Here is a 15,013-nt window from a genome sequence, read left to right on the forward strand (position 1 = left end):
TAAGCCGCAGTGCAGACGGAGATACCACCCGGAAAAAGTCGGATCTCCGTCGCAGAGATTAAAAAAAGTTTCCACCACCCACCACATAATACAAAACTAAAGGTCCACTAACACATATATATTACAACAAACTAAAAACAACAAAGAAGGAAAAGGACAAGACAGACAGTTGGCGAGGCAGCCATCGTTCGGCCACCTGGATGCCACCATCCTGAGGCAGTGTCTCATGACTTGGAGAACTGTGCCCATGACGGACTATACTGAATCCATCATTCTCTGCAGCCTCTTGCATTTCTACCATACCAGGCATGATGTAAATAGTGAGGATACTTTCCTATACAAAGGATTTACAGATATCTCACCAGAAATAAACCACTGTGAGTACAGAATATCCAACATCCATGGATGATAGTTTTGACATTTCTAATACCTAGCACAAATGTCCGAGAATGACGTGTAGGATGCAGAGACTGGTGGGGTGAGAGGTGGAGACGAGGAGAACTCTTGCTTGTTAGCCGGGGGGGGGGGGGGGGGGGGGGGGGGGGGGGGGGGGGGGGTGAGTGCAGAACTGCTGGTGTTGCTCCCACTTCTCTTTTCCAGTTTTCTTCTCCCCCCCCCCACCCCACCCCACCTCTCTCCACACTCCAGTCAGTCTGTAGAAGGGTCCCAACTCAAAACGTCGCCGTACATTCCCATCTCAGATGCTTCCTGACCCGCTGTCCTTCTAAAACTGTGTTTTGCCCAAGCACTTGTCAACACACTAGGCAACCTACTCTATGTCCTGGATAGACACAAAATGCTGAAGTAACTCCGTGGCACAGGCAGCATCTCTGGAGAGAAGGAATGGATGACGTTTCGGGTCGAGTCCCTTCTTCAGACTAGTTAGGGATAAGGGAAACGAGAGATGTAGACGGGTGACTTCCTCTCAGTTAACCCGCTAACCAATTGAGAAGTCTGTCTTCAGCCACCAAATGGAACCGTGTCAGAGAGAAGTGTTCTAGCACTTGTAGGCAACTTATTCTGTGTTCTAATACTTTGTTTTGCTCGAGCACTTGCCGACCCAAACAGGAAACCTGAATAGCATGACGAAATTGGGCCGAAGCGCCTCTTGCAGTGCTGTGTTACCCCACGGAGTGGGCACTGTGTTGTGTTACCGCAGTGAGCTGGCACTGTGTTACTCCGGGGAGCGGGCACTGTGTTACTCCGGGGAGTGGGCACTGTGTTACTCCGGGGAGCAGGCACTGTGTTACTCCCAAGAAGCGGGCACTGTGTTACTCCGGGGAGTGGGCACTGTTACTCCGGGGAGCGGGCACTGTGTTACTCTGGGGAGCGGGCACTGTGTTACTCCGGGGAGCGGGCACTGTTACTCCGGGGGAGCGGGCACTGTGTTACTCCGGGGAGCGGGCACTGTTACTCCGGGGAGCGGGCACTGTGTTACTCCGGGAGCTGGCACTGTGTTACTCCGGGGAGCGGGCACTGTGTTACTCCGGGGAGTGGGCACTGTGTTACTCCGGGGAGCGGGCACTGTGTTACTCCGGGGAGCGGGCACCGTGTTACTCCGGGGAGCGGGCACTGTGTTACTCCGGGCACTGCACTGTGTTACTCCGGGGAGCTGGCACTGTGTTACTCCGGGGAGCGGGCACTGTGTTACTCCGGGGAGCGGGCACTGTGTTACTCCGGGGAGCGGGCACTGTGTTACTCCGGGGAGCGGGCACTGTGTTACTCCCGGGAGCGGGCACTGTGTTACTCCGGGGAGCGGGCTCTGTGTTACTCTCCGGGGAGCGGGCTCTGTTACTCCGGGGAGCGGGCACTGTTACTCCGGGAGCGGGCACTGTGTTACTCCGGGGAGCGGGCACTGTGTTACTCCGGGGAGCGGGCTCTGTTACTTCTACTACGGGGAGCGGGCACTGTGTTACTCCGGGGAGCGGGCACTGTGTTACTCCGGGGAGCGGGCACTGCGTTACTCCGGGGAGCGGGCACTGTGTTACTCCGGGGAGCGGGCACTGTGTTACTCCGGGGAGCGGGCACTGTTACTCCGGGGAGCGGGCACTGTGTTACTCCGGGGAGCGGGCACTGTGTTACTCCGGGGAGCGGGCACGGGGAGCGGGCACTGTTACTCCGGGGAGCGGGCACTGTTACTTCTGGGAGCGGGCACTGTGTTACTCCATGGAGCGGGCACTGTTACTCCAGGGAGCGGGCACTGTTACCCCAGGGAGCGGGCACTGTGTTTACCCGGGAGCGGGCTCTGTTACTCCGGGGAGCGGGCACTGTGTTACTCCGGGGAGCGGGCACTGTGTTACTCCGGGGAGCGGGCACTGTGTTACTCCGGGGGAGCGGGCACTGTGTTACTCCGGGGAGCGGGCTCTGTTACTCTCCGGGGAGCGGGCACTGTGTTACTCCGGGGAGCGGGCACTGTGTTACTCCGGGGAGCGGGCTCTGTTGTTACTCCGGGGAGCGGGCACTGTGTTACTCCGGGGAGCGGGCACTGTGTTACTCCGGGGAGCGGGCACTGTTACTCCGGGGAGCGGGCACTGTGTTACTCCGGGGAGCGGGCACTGTGTTACTCCGGGGAGCGGGCTCTGTTACTAGCGGGGGAGCGGGCACTGTTGTTACTCCGGGGAGCGGGGCACTGTGTTACTCTCGGGGAGCGGGCACTGTGTTACTCCAGGGGAGCGGGCACTGTGTTACTCCGGGGAGCGGGCACTGTGTTACTCCGGGAGCGGGGAGCGGGCACTGTTACTTCTGGGAGCGGGCACTGTGTTACTCTGGGGAGCGGGCACTGTGTTACTCCAGGGAGCGGGCACTGTGTTACTCCAGGGAGCGGGCACTGTGTTACTCCGGGGAGCGGGCACTGTGTTACTCAGGGGAGCGGGCACTGTTACTCCAGGGAGCGGGCACTGTTACTCCGGGGAGCGGGCACTGTGTTACTCCAGGGAGCGGGCACTGTTACTCCAGGGAGCGGGCACTGTTACTCCGGGGAGCGGGCACTGTGTTACTCCAGGGAGCGGGCACTGTTACTCCAGGGAGCGGGCACTGTTACTCCGGGGAGCGGGCACTGTGTTACTCCAGGGAGCGGGCACTGTTACTGCAGGGAGCGGGCACTTGTGTTACTCCAGGGAGCGGGCACTGTGTTACTCCAGGGAGCGGGCACTGTGCTCCAGGGAGCGGGCACTGTGCTCTGAGACTGCAGCCGCCGCCCTGCCTTCACTCACCTCACTAACCCGCGCCGCCCGGCTCAGCTCCGCGGCCTCCAGGAAGGTGAAGATGTGGATCAGACAGTCCCGGGTCAGGGCGCCGGCGTGGGGCGGCTCCATCCCGGGCACCGCCTTACTCCAACCGCGGGGAGCTCGGCCACAGCCCGGGAGAGGGAGGGGGAGAGAGGCCCGAACACCCGACCCGAGGCCGAGGCCCAGCGGCGGGAGACGGGCGGCCGGCAGTGGTAGTGAGGTGTGAGGCGTGAACGTCCACAGAGGCCGCTGGTGGCGGGGCGGGGCGCTCCGGGGAGCGGGCACTGTGTTACTCCGGGGAGCGGGCACTGTGTTACTCCGGGGAGCGGGCACTGTGTTACTCCGGGGAGCGGGCTCTGTGTTACTCCGGGGAGCGGGCACTGTGTTACTCCGGGGAGCGGGGCTCTGTTACTCCGGGGAGCGGGCTCTGTTACTCCCGGGGAGCGGGCACTGTGTTACTCCGGGGAGCGGGCACTGTGTTACTCCGGGGAGCGGGCACTGCGTTACTCCGGGGAGCGGGCACTGTGTTACTCCGGGGAGCGGGCACTGTGTTACTCCGGGGAGTGGGCACTGTGTTACTCCGGGGAGCGGGCACTGTGTTACTCCGGGGAGCGGGCACTGTGTTTACTCCGGGGAGCGGGCACTGTGTTACTCCGGGGAGCGGCACTGTTACTTCTGGGAGCGGGCACTGTGTTACTCCATGGAGCGGGCACTGTTACTCCAGGGAGCGGGCACTGTTACTCCAGGGAGCGGGCACTGTTACTCCAGGGAGCGGGCACTGTTACTCCAGGGAGCGGGCACTGTGTTACCCCAGGGAGCGGGGTTAGCGGGCACTGTTACTCCGGGGAGCGGGCACTGTGTTACTCCGGGGAGCGGGCACTGTGTTACTCCGGGGAGCGGGCACTGTGTTACTCCGCGGGAGAGCGGGCACTGTGTTACTCCGGGGAGCGGGCACTGTGTTTACTCCGGGGAGCGGGCACTGTGTTACTCCGGGGAGCGGGCACTGTGTTACTCCGGGGAGCGGGCTCTGTTACTCCGGGGAGCGGGCACTGTGTTACTCCGGGGAGCGGGCACTGTGTTACTCCGGGGAGCGGGCTCTGTTACTCCGGGGAGCGGGCACTGTGTTACTCCGGGGAGCGGGCACTGTGTTTCCGGGGAGCGGGCACTGTGTTACTCCGGGGAGCGGGCACTGTGTTACTCCGGGGAGGGCACTGTGTTACTACACTGTGTTACTCCGGGGAGCGGGGCACTGTGTTACTCCGGGGAGCGGGCACTGTGTTACTGCTGCGGGCACTGTGTTACTCCGGGGAGCGGGCACTGTGTTACTCCAGGGAGCGGGCACGGGCACTGTGTTACTCCGGGGAGCGGGTCAGGGCGCCGGCGTGGGGCGGCTCCATCCCGGGCACCGCCTTACTCCAACCGCGGGGAGCTCGGCCACAGCCCGGGAGAGGGAGGGGGAGAGAGGCCCTGTGTTTACACCCGACCCGAGGCCGAGGCCCAGCGGCGGGAGCGGGGAGGCCGGCAGTGGTAGTGTGCTACTCCGGGAGGTGTGAGGCGTTAACGTCCACAGAGGCCGCTGGTGGCGGGGCTCTCCGGGGAGCGGGCACTGTGTTACTCCGGGGAGTGGGCACTGTGTTACTCCGGGGAGCGGGCACTGTGTTACTCCGGGGAGCGGGCTCTGTGTTACTCCGGGGAGCGGGCTCTGTTACTCCGGGGAGCGGGCTCTGTTACTCCGGGGAGCGGGCACTGTGTTACTCCGGGGAGCGGGCACTGTGTTACTCCGGGGAGCGGGCTCTGTTACTCCGGGGAGCGGGCTCTGTTTACTCCGGGGAGCGGGCACTGTTACTCCGGGGAGCGGGCACTGTGTTACTCCGGGGAGCGGGCACTGTGTTACTCCGGGGAGCGGGCACTGTGTTACTCCGGGGAGCGGGCACTGTGTTACTCCGGGGAGCGGGCACTGTGTTACTCCGGGGAGCGGGCACTGTTACTCCGGGGAGCGGGCACTGTGTTACTCCGGGGAGCGGGCACTGTGTTACTCCGGGGAGCGGGCACTGTTACTTCTGGGAGCGGGCACTGTGTTACTCCATGGAGCGGGCACTGTTACTCCAGGGAGCGGGCACTGTTACTCCAGGGAGCGGGCACTGTTACTCCAGGGAGCGGGCACTGTTACCCCAGGGAGCGGGCACTGTGTTACCCCGGGGAACGGGCTCTGTTACTCCGGGGAGCGGGGCACTGTGTTACTCTCCGGGGAGCGGGCACTGTGTTACTCCGGGGAGCGGGCACTGTGTTACTCCGGGGAGCGGGCACTGTGTTACTCCGGGGAGCGGGCTCTGTTTACTCCGGGGAGCGGGCACTGTGTTACTCCGGGGAGCGGGCACTGTGTTACTCCGGGGAGCGGGCTCTGTTGTTACTCCGGGGAGCGGGCTCTGTTACTCCGGGGAGCGGGCACTGTGTTACTCCGGGGAGCGGGCACTGTGTTACTCCGGGGAGCGGGCTCTGTTACTCCGGGGAGCGGGCACTGTGTTACTCCGGGGAGCGGGCACTGTGTTACTCCGGGGAGTGGGCTCTGTTACTCCGGGGAGCGGGCACTGTGTTACTCCGGGGAGCGGGCACTGTGTTACTCCGGGGAGCGGGCACTGTGTTACTCAGGGGAGCGGGCACTGTGTTACTCCGGGGAGCGGGCACTGTTACTCCGGGGAGCGGGCACTGTTACTTCTGGGAGCGGGCACTGTGTTACTCTGGGGAGCGGGCACTGTGTTACTCCATGGAGCGGGCACTGTGTTACTCCAGGGAGCGGGCACTGTGTTACTCCAGGGAGCGGGCACTGTTACTCCGGGGAGCGGGCACTGTTACTCCCGGGGAGCGGGCACTGTGTTACTCCAGGGAGCGGGCACTGTTACTCCAGGGAGCGGGCACTGTTACTCCGGGGAGCGGGCACTGTGTTACTCCAGGGAGCGGGCACTGTTACTCCAGGGAGCGGGCACTGTTACTCCAGGGAGCGGGCACTGTTACTCCAGGGAGCGGGCACTTGTGTTACTCCAGGGAGCGGGCACTGTGTTACTCCAGGGAGCGGGCACTGTTACTCCAGGGAGCGGGCACTGTTACTCCAGGGAGCGGGCACTGTGTTACTCCAGGGAGCGGGCACTGTGTTACTCCAGGGAGCGGGCACTGTTACTCCAGGGAGCGGGCACTGTTACTCCAGGGAGCGGGCACTGTGTTACTCCAGGGAGCGGGCACTGTGTTACTCCAGGGAGCGGGCACTGTGTTACTCCAGGGAGCGGGCACTGTTACTCCAGGGAGCGGGCACTGTTACTCCAGGGAGCGGGCACTGTTACTCCAGGGAGCGGGCACTGTTACTCCAGGGAGCGGGCACTGTGTTACCCCAGGGAGCGGGCACTGTGTTACTCCAGGGAGCGGGCACTGTGTTACTCCAGGGAGCGGGCACTGTGTTACTCCAGGGAGCGGGCACTGTGTTACTCCAGGGAGCGGGCACTGTGTTACTCCAGGGAGCGGGCACTGTGTTACTCCAGGGAGCGGGCACTGTGTTACTCCAGGGAGCGGGCACTGTGTTACTCCAGGGAGCGGGCACTGTTACTCCAGGGAGCGGGCACTGTTACTCCAGGGAGCGGGCACTGTTACTCCAGGGAGCGGGCACTGTGTTACTCCAGGGAGCGGGCACTGTGTTACTCCAGGGAGCGGGCACTGTGTTACTCCAGGGAGCGGGCACTGTGTTACTCCGGGGGAGCGGGCACTGTGTTACTCCAGGGAGCGGGCACTGTGTTACTCCGGGGAGCGGGCACTGTGTTACTCCAGGGAGCGGGCACTGTGTTACTGCACTGTGTTACTCCGGGGAGCGGGCACTGTGTTACTCCAGGGAGCGGGCACTGTGTTACTCCAGGGAGCGGGCACTGTTACTCCAGGGAGCGGGCACTGTGTTACTCCAGGGAGCGGGCACTGTTACTCCAGGGAGCGGGCACTGTGTTACTCCAGGGAGCGGGCACTGTTACTCCAGGGAGCGGGCACTGTTACTCCAGGGAGCGGGCACTGTGCTCTGAGACTGCAGCCGCCGCCCTGCCTTCACTCACCTCACTAACCCGCGCCGCCCGGCTCAGCTCCGCGGCCTCCAGGAAGGTGAAGATGTGGATCAGACAGTCCCGGGTCAGGGCGCCGGCGTGGGGCGGCTCCATCCCGGGCACCGCCTTACTCCAACCGCGGGGAGCTCGGCCACAGCCCGGGAGAGGGAGGGGGAGAGAGGCCCGAACACCCGACAGAGGCCGAGGCCCAGCGGCGGGAGACGGGAGGCGGGCAGTGGTAGTGAGGTGTGAGGCGTTAACGTCCACAGAGGCCGCTGGTGGCGGGGCCCACACTCACTGACTCACACTCACACTGACACACCCTCTCACTGACACTCACACTCACAACAACAGCAGCAGCTTCACTCACCCCTCCCTCCCTCCCTCCCCGACACTCGCTTCCGCCTCTGTAAACCCAGCCCCGCCCCGCCGCCTACAAACGTTTCAAACCGAGCAGATTTGTCCGTCTTCAGACACCAGTGGAATCGTGTGAGAGAGAAGTAAAAAAAAAGCGCTTTCAAAACTACAATCGAGTTCGGTATTCCGACTGCGCATGTCCAGGTCATAGGTCATTCGTCATAAACATTGTCGTGAGCGGATCTGCTGTGTGTTATCAGACCCTTTTATCCGTATTTTCCAGCTTTGATTCTTCTCGGTAAGAAAATACTGCTTTCAAACTATGAATTAGTTGTGTTTATTGTTCCTTTGTATAGACCTATGATGATTTGTCGGTTTTATTGCTTTATGCTTGGGTGAGTGTTATATGCTTCATGCTGCTGCCTGGGGTCCGTGGTCGTGGTCGGGCCCAGGTCTACGGCACTGTGGGCACTGTTGAATTACTGCTGGGCTGTCCCCGTCCCCTCCCAGGTGCCGGCGGTGGCCAAGCACCGGTCATCGGCGGGGATGCACACGGCGTGCTGCGGTAATCGGCGGGTCTGGCAACATCTCTGTAGAAGCGTCTCGACCCGAAGCATCACCCTTTTCTCTGGGGATGCTGCCTGTCCAGCTGAGTTACTGTAGCGTTTTGTGTGTGTCCCCGTTGATGGCAAGTGTTTTGTCTTTCACCGGGGGGGGGGGGGGTTGACGCTGGGTGGGGCGGGGGGGGCGGCTGGCGGTACCTTGGGAGTTGCAGTGGGGTTGGGCTGGAGTTAGCGCTTCTTCTCCGCGTTGGCAGTGGGCTGCTGCTCCGCGTCGCCCCTGACGTCTCCAGCTGCCACCGGGCGGGGATGGGAAACTGGGGAGGGGGTGGGGTGGACCTGTGACGGTACTGTGGCGATTCTATAGCGCTTCCGGCGCTAGGGACCCAGGTTCAAGCCTGACTGCAGATGAGACACAGGTCTGTTGTGCACTCTCACCTGTGTCCTACTCGCATCTGCCCCCTCTCTCACTGTTACACCCTGCTCTCCTGCTACCTGGCATCCCCGTTCATCAGATTAAATATATTTTTACACATAAATTATGAATAAAGATAAGAATTTATACACAGTTTATTCAGCCAGCACTTTGTTCGCTTTTTCTTTATATTGAATGACCTTTGACAAATCTCATGATTCCTTGCGTTTTTCGGAATACCGAACGCTTATTAACTGTGTGTATTTATGGTTCATTTGTACAAAACTACGATGATTTTGGTGGTTTTATTGTCTTTACCTTGGTCGCTTCCTGGCCCGCTTCGGTGAGTGAGCAAGATCTTGACAATGAATAACACCATTTTTTATTGCTCTTGTTTTGGAGGGGTGGGGCGGGGGGAGAGGCGAATGAAATGTATGATTTCTATAACCATCAATAGATAATATGAAAAGTATTTGTTGGGTTTTCACCTCTTATATACTAGTCCATGGCCACAGGCTGTATGCACGTTTGTTGACTTCTGAATAAGTTCTGCATGTACATGTGTAAGTAAAGTTGTATAGTACAAAGCTTAGTCACGAGTCTCCTGACTAATCATGTCTCTTCTGATTCCCATTACATTGGATAATTTAAATCTGTATTTGACGTTTTAACTTTCTGTTATAATTTTGTGATTGTATAAAAGATCTCAATATATTTGCACCATTTTATTTTGCATTGGAACGTAGCATTTATTATATTGGAACATGTAATGGACATGCTTACAAGACCGTATTTGAATTAACATATGATTGACTTTGTTATTCATTTTGTTTTATATGTTACAGGGCAAAGCCATGCCAATTTGTGCAATGTTGGGCTGTTCGAACAGCACATATCACCTGTATAAGTGGAAGTATGATGTGTGTGATAGCCACCACTGTAAAGTTGCAACGGGAAACTGTTTCTGCCCACCTCCCTTCAAACTCTTCCCATTTCCGACAGAGAGGAGGGATGGAGCAGCCCGGTTGCGTTGGGCCAAACTGGTCAACCGAAAGAACCAGAAAGGCACGCATTGGTTGCCTCACCCAAACGGCTATAGCCGCGTGTGCTCTAAGCACTTTGTGGACGGCGAACCAACAGAGCTCAATCCAGACCCGGTGCTGAATCTTGGTTATTTGTTATTGGACTCTCCAATGTCCCCACGTGCACTCCCTCGCAGAGATGAAACACCTTCTAATAAAAGGAGAAAGTCGGTAACAGCAACGCAAACCAATGTTGACCAACATGTTGACGATGGACCAGACAACAAGCGGTTACGGGCTTTTGCTTTAGATCATGCTTATGTGTACAAATGCAGCTGTCAAGAGAACTGTAATTGCACGGGATGCATCCAAAAGCAGAAGGACATAAACAAACTGACTGACAAAGTTGAAATGTTGGTAGGCAAGGTAGAAGAATTGAAACTAAAACTGAAGAATGCTTCCATTAAAAAGCGTTTTTGTAGCAATATCAATGACAAAAATGTGAGAAGATTGACAGGGCTCTTTTCGACGGAAGACTTAGACAACCTATGCGAGTATCTGAAGCCTAAAGCAATGAAAATGCGATATTGTGAAGGGAAGAAAAAAGTCGTCAGTACTATAGTACCAAGAAATTTTAAACGAACGCCAAAGAAGACTGGACCCAAATCAAAACTCAGCGTAAAGGATGAAATGATACTTGTGTTGATGAAGCTGCGCCTTGGACTGTCGATGGTGTTTCTCGCGTCTTTGTTTGGGCTTAGTGTGGGTACATGTTCTAAAATATTCTATACTTGGATTAAATTCCTAGCCATCCAACTGAAACCCCTGATTTTCTGGCCAAATCGTGATTTGATAAGGTCCACGCAGCCGAAACAGATAATAAATAAATGGCCAGCACTGAGATGCATTCTCGACTGTGCAGAGATATTTATAGAACGACCACAGCATCTACAGTTGCAGGCTTTGACATGGTCTGAACACAAGAAACACAACACTGTGAAACTATTGGTTGGAATTGCCCCAAACGGCATGATCACATTCTTATCAAATGCTTGGGGTGGGCGATCATCTGATGCACACATTGTTAGGAAGAGCGAATTTTTGAACTTAGTTGATCCTGGGGATTGCATAATGGCAGATAGAGAATTTCCCATTCAAGAAGACTTGAAGTTTCGCCAAGCCTATTTAGAGATTCTCCCTCCCAGCGATGGTTATCAGCCAATGACCACAGAAAAAGTACACACAACCAAGAAGGTTGCCAATGTCCGCATTCATGTTGAACGTGCCATAGGTCGTCTAAAGTATTTTAACATCCTGGGAAACACTTTACCCATCACTTTAGTTCCGCATATTGATGATATTTTCACCGTCTGCGCAGCATTATGTAATTTACTGCCTCCATTGGTGTGTAAATGAGATGTTGTTGCACTTACAGATCATTTTGATCAGAAGTTCAACTTTATCTTTAACCAGATTTGATATGAACTGAAATCCAGAACTTGCCGAGTTTGCAACATGTACATTTCAACAAAATCAGAGTTTTACATCTCTTACATCGCACTTATTTTCAAAACAGTTTTGTTATCACCATGTATCTATACAGAGCTCAGTTATTGCGTTTAATTCATAGTATACAAACTGATGGATTTTTTTCTGACTATGACAGTACTGAACTATACATTTAGTTTGTGAAGGCCCAGTGTAGTTGAATTTGCATAAACAATATTAAGAGATTTTTTTTTTTTCAAGCCACAATGACTATTTACTAATAGTTATACCGTGTATGTGTCTGGATTAATTCCAGCATGCATGTCGGGATCTTGTTTTACATATCTGCTGTGTAGTTTTTAATAATTCTTCATGTACCAGGTAGAGATAAAATGTTGGGGATAGTGCTTTGGAATTGCAAATAATTGATAAAAAAACATGCTAGATGAATATTTAGGAGGTGGCATGTCATGGTTGTTGTACACACGATAAGGGTTGCTTGTTAGCATTATGGGGGGGGGGGGGGATACCGGGATTACTTCTCGGACAATCAACTCCATAATTCTTGCAGATATTCAAGTGAAAGAACATATAACTCAGCACATTCGGCATATTTCCTCGTGGTTCAATACAATGCACATCTCGATCAGTAAATGTACAGAAGTTCATACAACTCTTAATTTCTTTCATTTCATTTAATCATTTATCAACCATTGTTTCAGTGTACATTAGCCATTAAGTTAAATGTATATTTTTAGAAGTAGTCACACATATGCGTAGTACTTATGTCGAGTTGCATCTCAAAACTACAAATTAATATTGACTTTGTTTCAAGTAAACAAAATGAGAATGTATGGTATATACCATAAACATCAAGTTAACTCATCTCTCATTACTTTCCTCAGTTGTGTACATGTTGTGTATATGTGTGTGGTATGTATAGTGGTATGTCTAGTATGTTAACATAGACCATAAAACAGATACACGATTATGCCAAAACAATATGTGTTTTTTTACATTACTGCACACAAACATTTGACAAAGGGGGTCAAATTTCAAATTCCTTCAAAAAAGGTGACAAGCATGATACTGGGTTCATGACTAACATAGTATCAACAACAAATATAAGAAAAGATGGCAAGTTTCTGAAAATGGCATCAGAAAGCTGTACTGTCAGCGCCTGCTCTTGAGGTAATAGTTAACTGCAGGAAGCAGCCTGAGATCGCCACACCTCCTCCTTCGAAGACCAGAACTGAGCTGCTGGTACAAGCCCGAAATCACCAACATCATCATACATGTGCTCTGACGTTGAGGGACAATGCCATGCGGTCCTGGACTGTCTTACCACTGTAAATAGAATAAACCATGTGAGTTCACCCTTCTACAGTGTGGTAATAAGCGAGTTCGGTATCCAAAAAACGCAAGGAATCATCGGATTTGTCAAAGGTCATTTTCCATAAGGAAAAATCGAACCAGACTCTAGACACAGTGAGTATATTTTGGGTCCTATTTTATTTGGCTTTTTTTAAGCTTTTATTGGTCATGGCTGACTCAAATTATGAAAATGTGACACTTGAAGATTTTCAAAGATGGAAAGTCGATGCTTTGAAGATTTTTTTAGCGGACAGGGGGTCGAGAAGAACGGGAAGAAAAGCTGAACTTGCAGCTCTATCTTTAGCTGCAGTAGTCATGAAGAAGATTGTGCTGCCAACTGCAGGTGAAGAAAAACATAGTCATTTTGATCAGTACAAAGAACTCCTGAAATGTGGAGAAAAAATTCTTCCCGATCCCACGAGGGAACTGAAAGATGGGTGGCTTGGAGAATCGACAGGAATAAACTTCTGGCCTCCCACAGTCACTGTCGACTTGTCAAATCATCTTACCAGTAATGATGAGGCTGACAGGCCAGCAACTTCACTGAAGTCTCAGCGACTACAAAGGCCTATAGCTATTTAGATGCTAGATTTCTGAAAGAAGTCTTCTTTCATCCCATGAATGATGATTCTGCAATGTGCTTTTTGAAAGCAGACTGTACACCTTCTGAAAGAGTATGCCAGACCCCATAAGCCATGGGTGTGCATGGAGAAGTCATCTGGGATTATTCACTCTGCTTACTGTACAGTGACTCGTCAAAATCTGTTCTTTGTCCATCAGTGGTGGTGTCCTTGGCAAATTTAAAGATTGTGCTGCAGCTGTCCAAAGATCTTAAATAACAATATTTGAGATCTGATTGCATAGCTGTAGGAGGTACTATCATTCAGATGTGGTGTTAAGCCAATACATTGGTAATGGATCTATGTGGACCATTGTGAAGGTCAGTGGGGATGATACCCCCCCATATCCCAGCCAGTATTCATCAGTCAGCATTAGCTTGCGATTGGCATTCACAGCATTAGTTTGTGAGATTTACTTCACTGGTATGTTTCCAGTTAATGCATTAAATTGCCTGAACGTCACAAATGTAGATAGTTTGCTTGAAATATCAGTGGCCTCGATATTAATATTTATTTTCTCTATAACATGAATCTAAAGTTTATTTTAGTATAATCTGATGCTTGTATTGCTTAGCTATTTGGCGATTTATGGGCCTGTCCCACTGTACGAGGTAATTCAAGAGTTCGCCCGAGTTTCCCCCGATTCGAACTCGGAGAACTATGGTAATAGCTGTTCGTAGGTACTCGGGGATCCCGTGGAAAATTTTCACAGAGCTGAAAATACTTCACGAGTTTCCGCGTTTCCCGTCTATCAGCCGTTAGCGTTACGAGCCGCTACGAGACATCCATGAGCTCGGACGTAGCCGCTATGTACATTCTACGTACTTACCACGAGTATGATTTTTTTTAAACTTGGAAGAGCTCTTGAATTGCCTCGTACAGTGGGAGACGCCCTTTAGACCTGATCTTGTGCAGGAAACCTCCCTTAGTCTTTCTTCACATTAATTCCTAGTGAATTTGTCTTTAAGAAGAATTACGCTTGTCTGATTGCTCCGAATACCATCATATTCATGAGTGAAAATTCTGAAGAACCTGTCCTCGTGGGGAAAGTGTCACGTTACTGAGACAGCAGGTAAATGCACATTACTTGGGAGTGAACATGTCACATTGTTCTGGCAACAATGAAATAATTTCAAGATCACAAATCACAACAACTCCCAAGGGAGACATGGGAATGAACAACACCTGCCAGCTCCTGCAGGAGCACAACACTGCTCATCAACCGGGAACTGCCAGGTAATTAATCAGCTCAAGCACACAGCTCCAGTCCTTACGCAGAGCTCGGAGAAGCAGCAAGCAGAAGCAGAGAGAAGAGACTATTGGCTTGAAAGTCTGTGAGAAAGAAGGTGAGTGACAGGGAAAGATAGTTTAAAAAGAGCGCCAAGACCCAGGTTTAGGTAATTTACTAATCAACCCTAAAGTAGTTCATTAGGTAAGAGATTAAAACAAGTGCAGCTGTGGCGGAGTGGCCTTGTTGGGGTGAAGTGGCTTGGTGAGTTCTTGGCTCCAGTCTTTGGTGATGAGACGGAGGCAAGGAGGCTACACTTGATTTGAAAGCTGTAATTTTTTTTGTCCGTTGAAGAAATGGCAGGTAGGTTGGTGCAGTGTTTTCCTGCAGGATGTGGGAAGTCAAGGACACCGCTGGTGCTTCTGACAGCTACACCTGCAGAAATTGTGTCCAGGTGTAGCTCCTAAATGAATGTGCTGGGGAACTGGAGCTGCAGTTGGAGGACCTCAGTGCCATCCGCGAAAATGAGAGTTTCCTGGACATAACCTACAGTGAGTTTGTCACACCAAGGATACAGGAAGAGCGAAGGTGGGTGGCTGTGAGATAGGGGAGTAAACATGGAGTGCAGGAGACCCATGCGGCTGTGCCA

The 15,013-nt window shown here is 53.4% G+C and overlaps 2 protein-coding genes across 8 annotated transcripts in view; one reads left to right on the plus strand and one right to left on the minus strand.

Annotated features, from left to right (window-relative positions):
* fbxw12 (F-box and WD repeat domain containing 12) overlaps positions 1-7,888 on the minus strand; it is a 33,791-nt gene extending 25,903 nt beyond the window's left edge. The window contains exon 1 of one of the 2 annotated variants that reach the window (XM_055648183.1): positions 7,751-7,888. In XM_055648183.1, the coding sequence (XP_055504158.1) occupies positions 7,751-7,873 (123 nt within the window). In that variant the 5' untranslated portion in view covers positions 7,874-7,888. Of the gene's footprint in view, positions 1-3,212; positions 3,484-7,750 lie in introns of those variants that run through there. The other variant, XM_055648184.1, reaches the window with a different exon arrangement.
* LOC129704819 (uncharacterized) overlaps positions 1-12,619 on the plus strand; it is a 61,550-nt gene extending 48,931 nt beyond the window's left edge. For 5 of the 6 annotated variants that reach the window (XM_055648178.1, XM_055648177.1, XM_055648182.1 and 2 more), the window contains one exon: positions 9,478-12,619. In XM_055648178.1, coding sequence (XP_055504153.1) covers positions 9,487-11,070 — 1,584 coding nt within the window. In that variant the 5' untranslated portion in view covers positions 9,478-9,486 and the 3' untranslated portion in view covers positions 11,071-12,619. Of the gene's footprint in view, positions 1-7,819; positions 7,956-9,477 lie in introns of those variants that run through there. The other variant, XM_055648180.1, reaches the window with a different exon arrangement.
* The last annotated feature ends 2,394 nt before the right edge of the window (positions 12,620-15,013 follow it).

This window comes from Leucoraja erinacea, chromosome 16 (assembly GCF_028641065.1).
Source record: "Leucoraja erinacea ecotype New England chromosome 16, Leri_hhj_1, whole genome shotgun sequence".
Taxonomy (NCBI): domain Eukaryota; kingdom Metazoa; phylum Chordata; class Chondrichthyes; order Rajiformes; family Rajidae; genus Leucoraja; species Leucoraja erinaceus.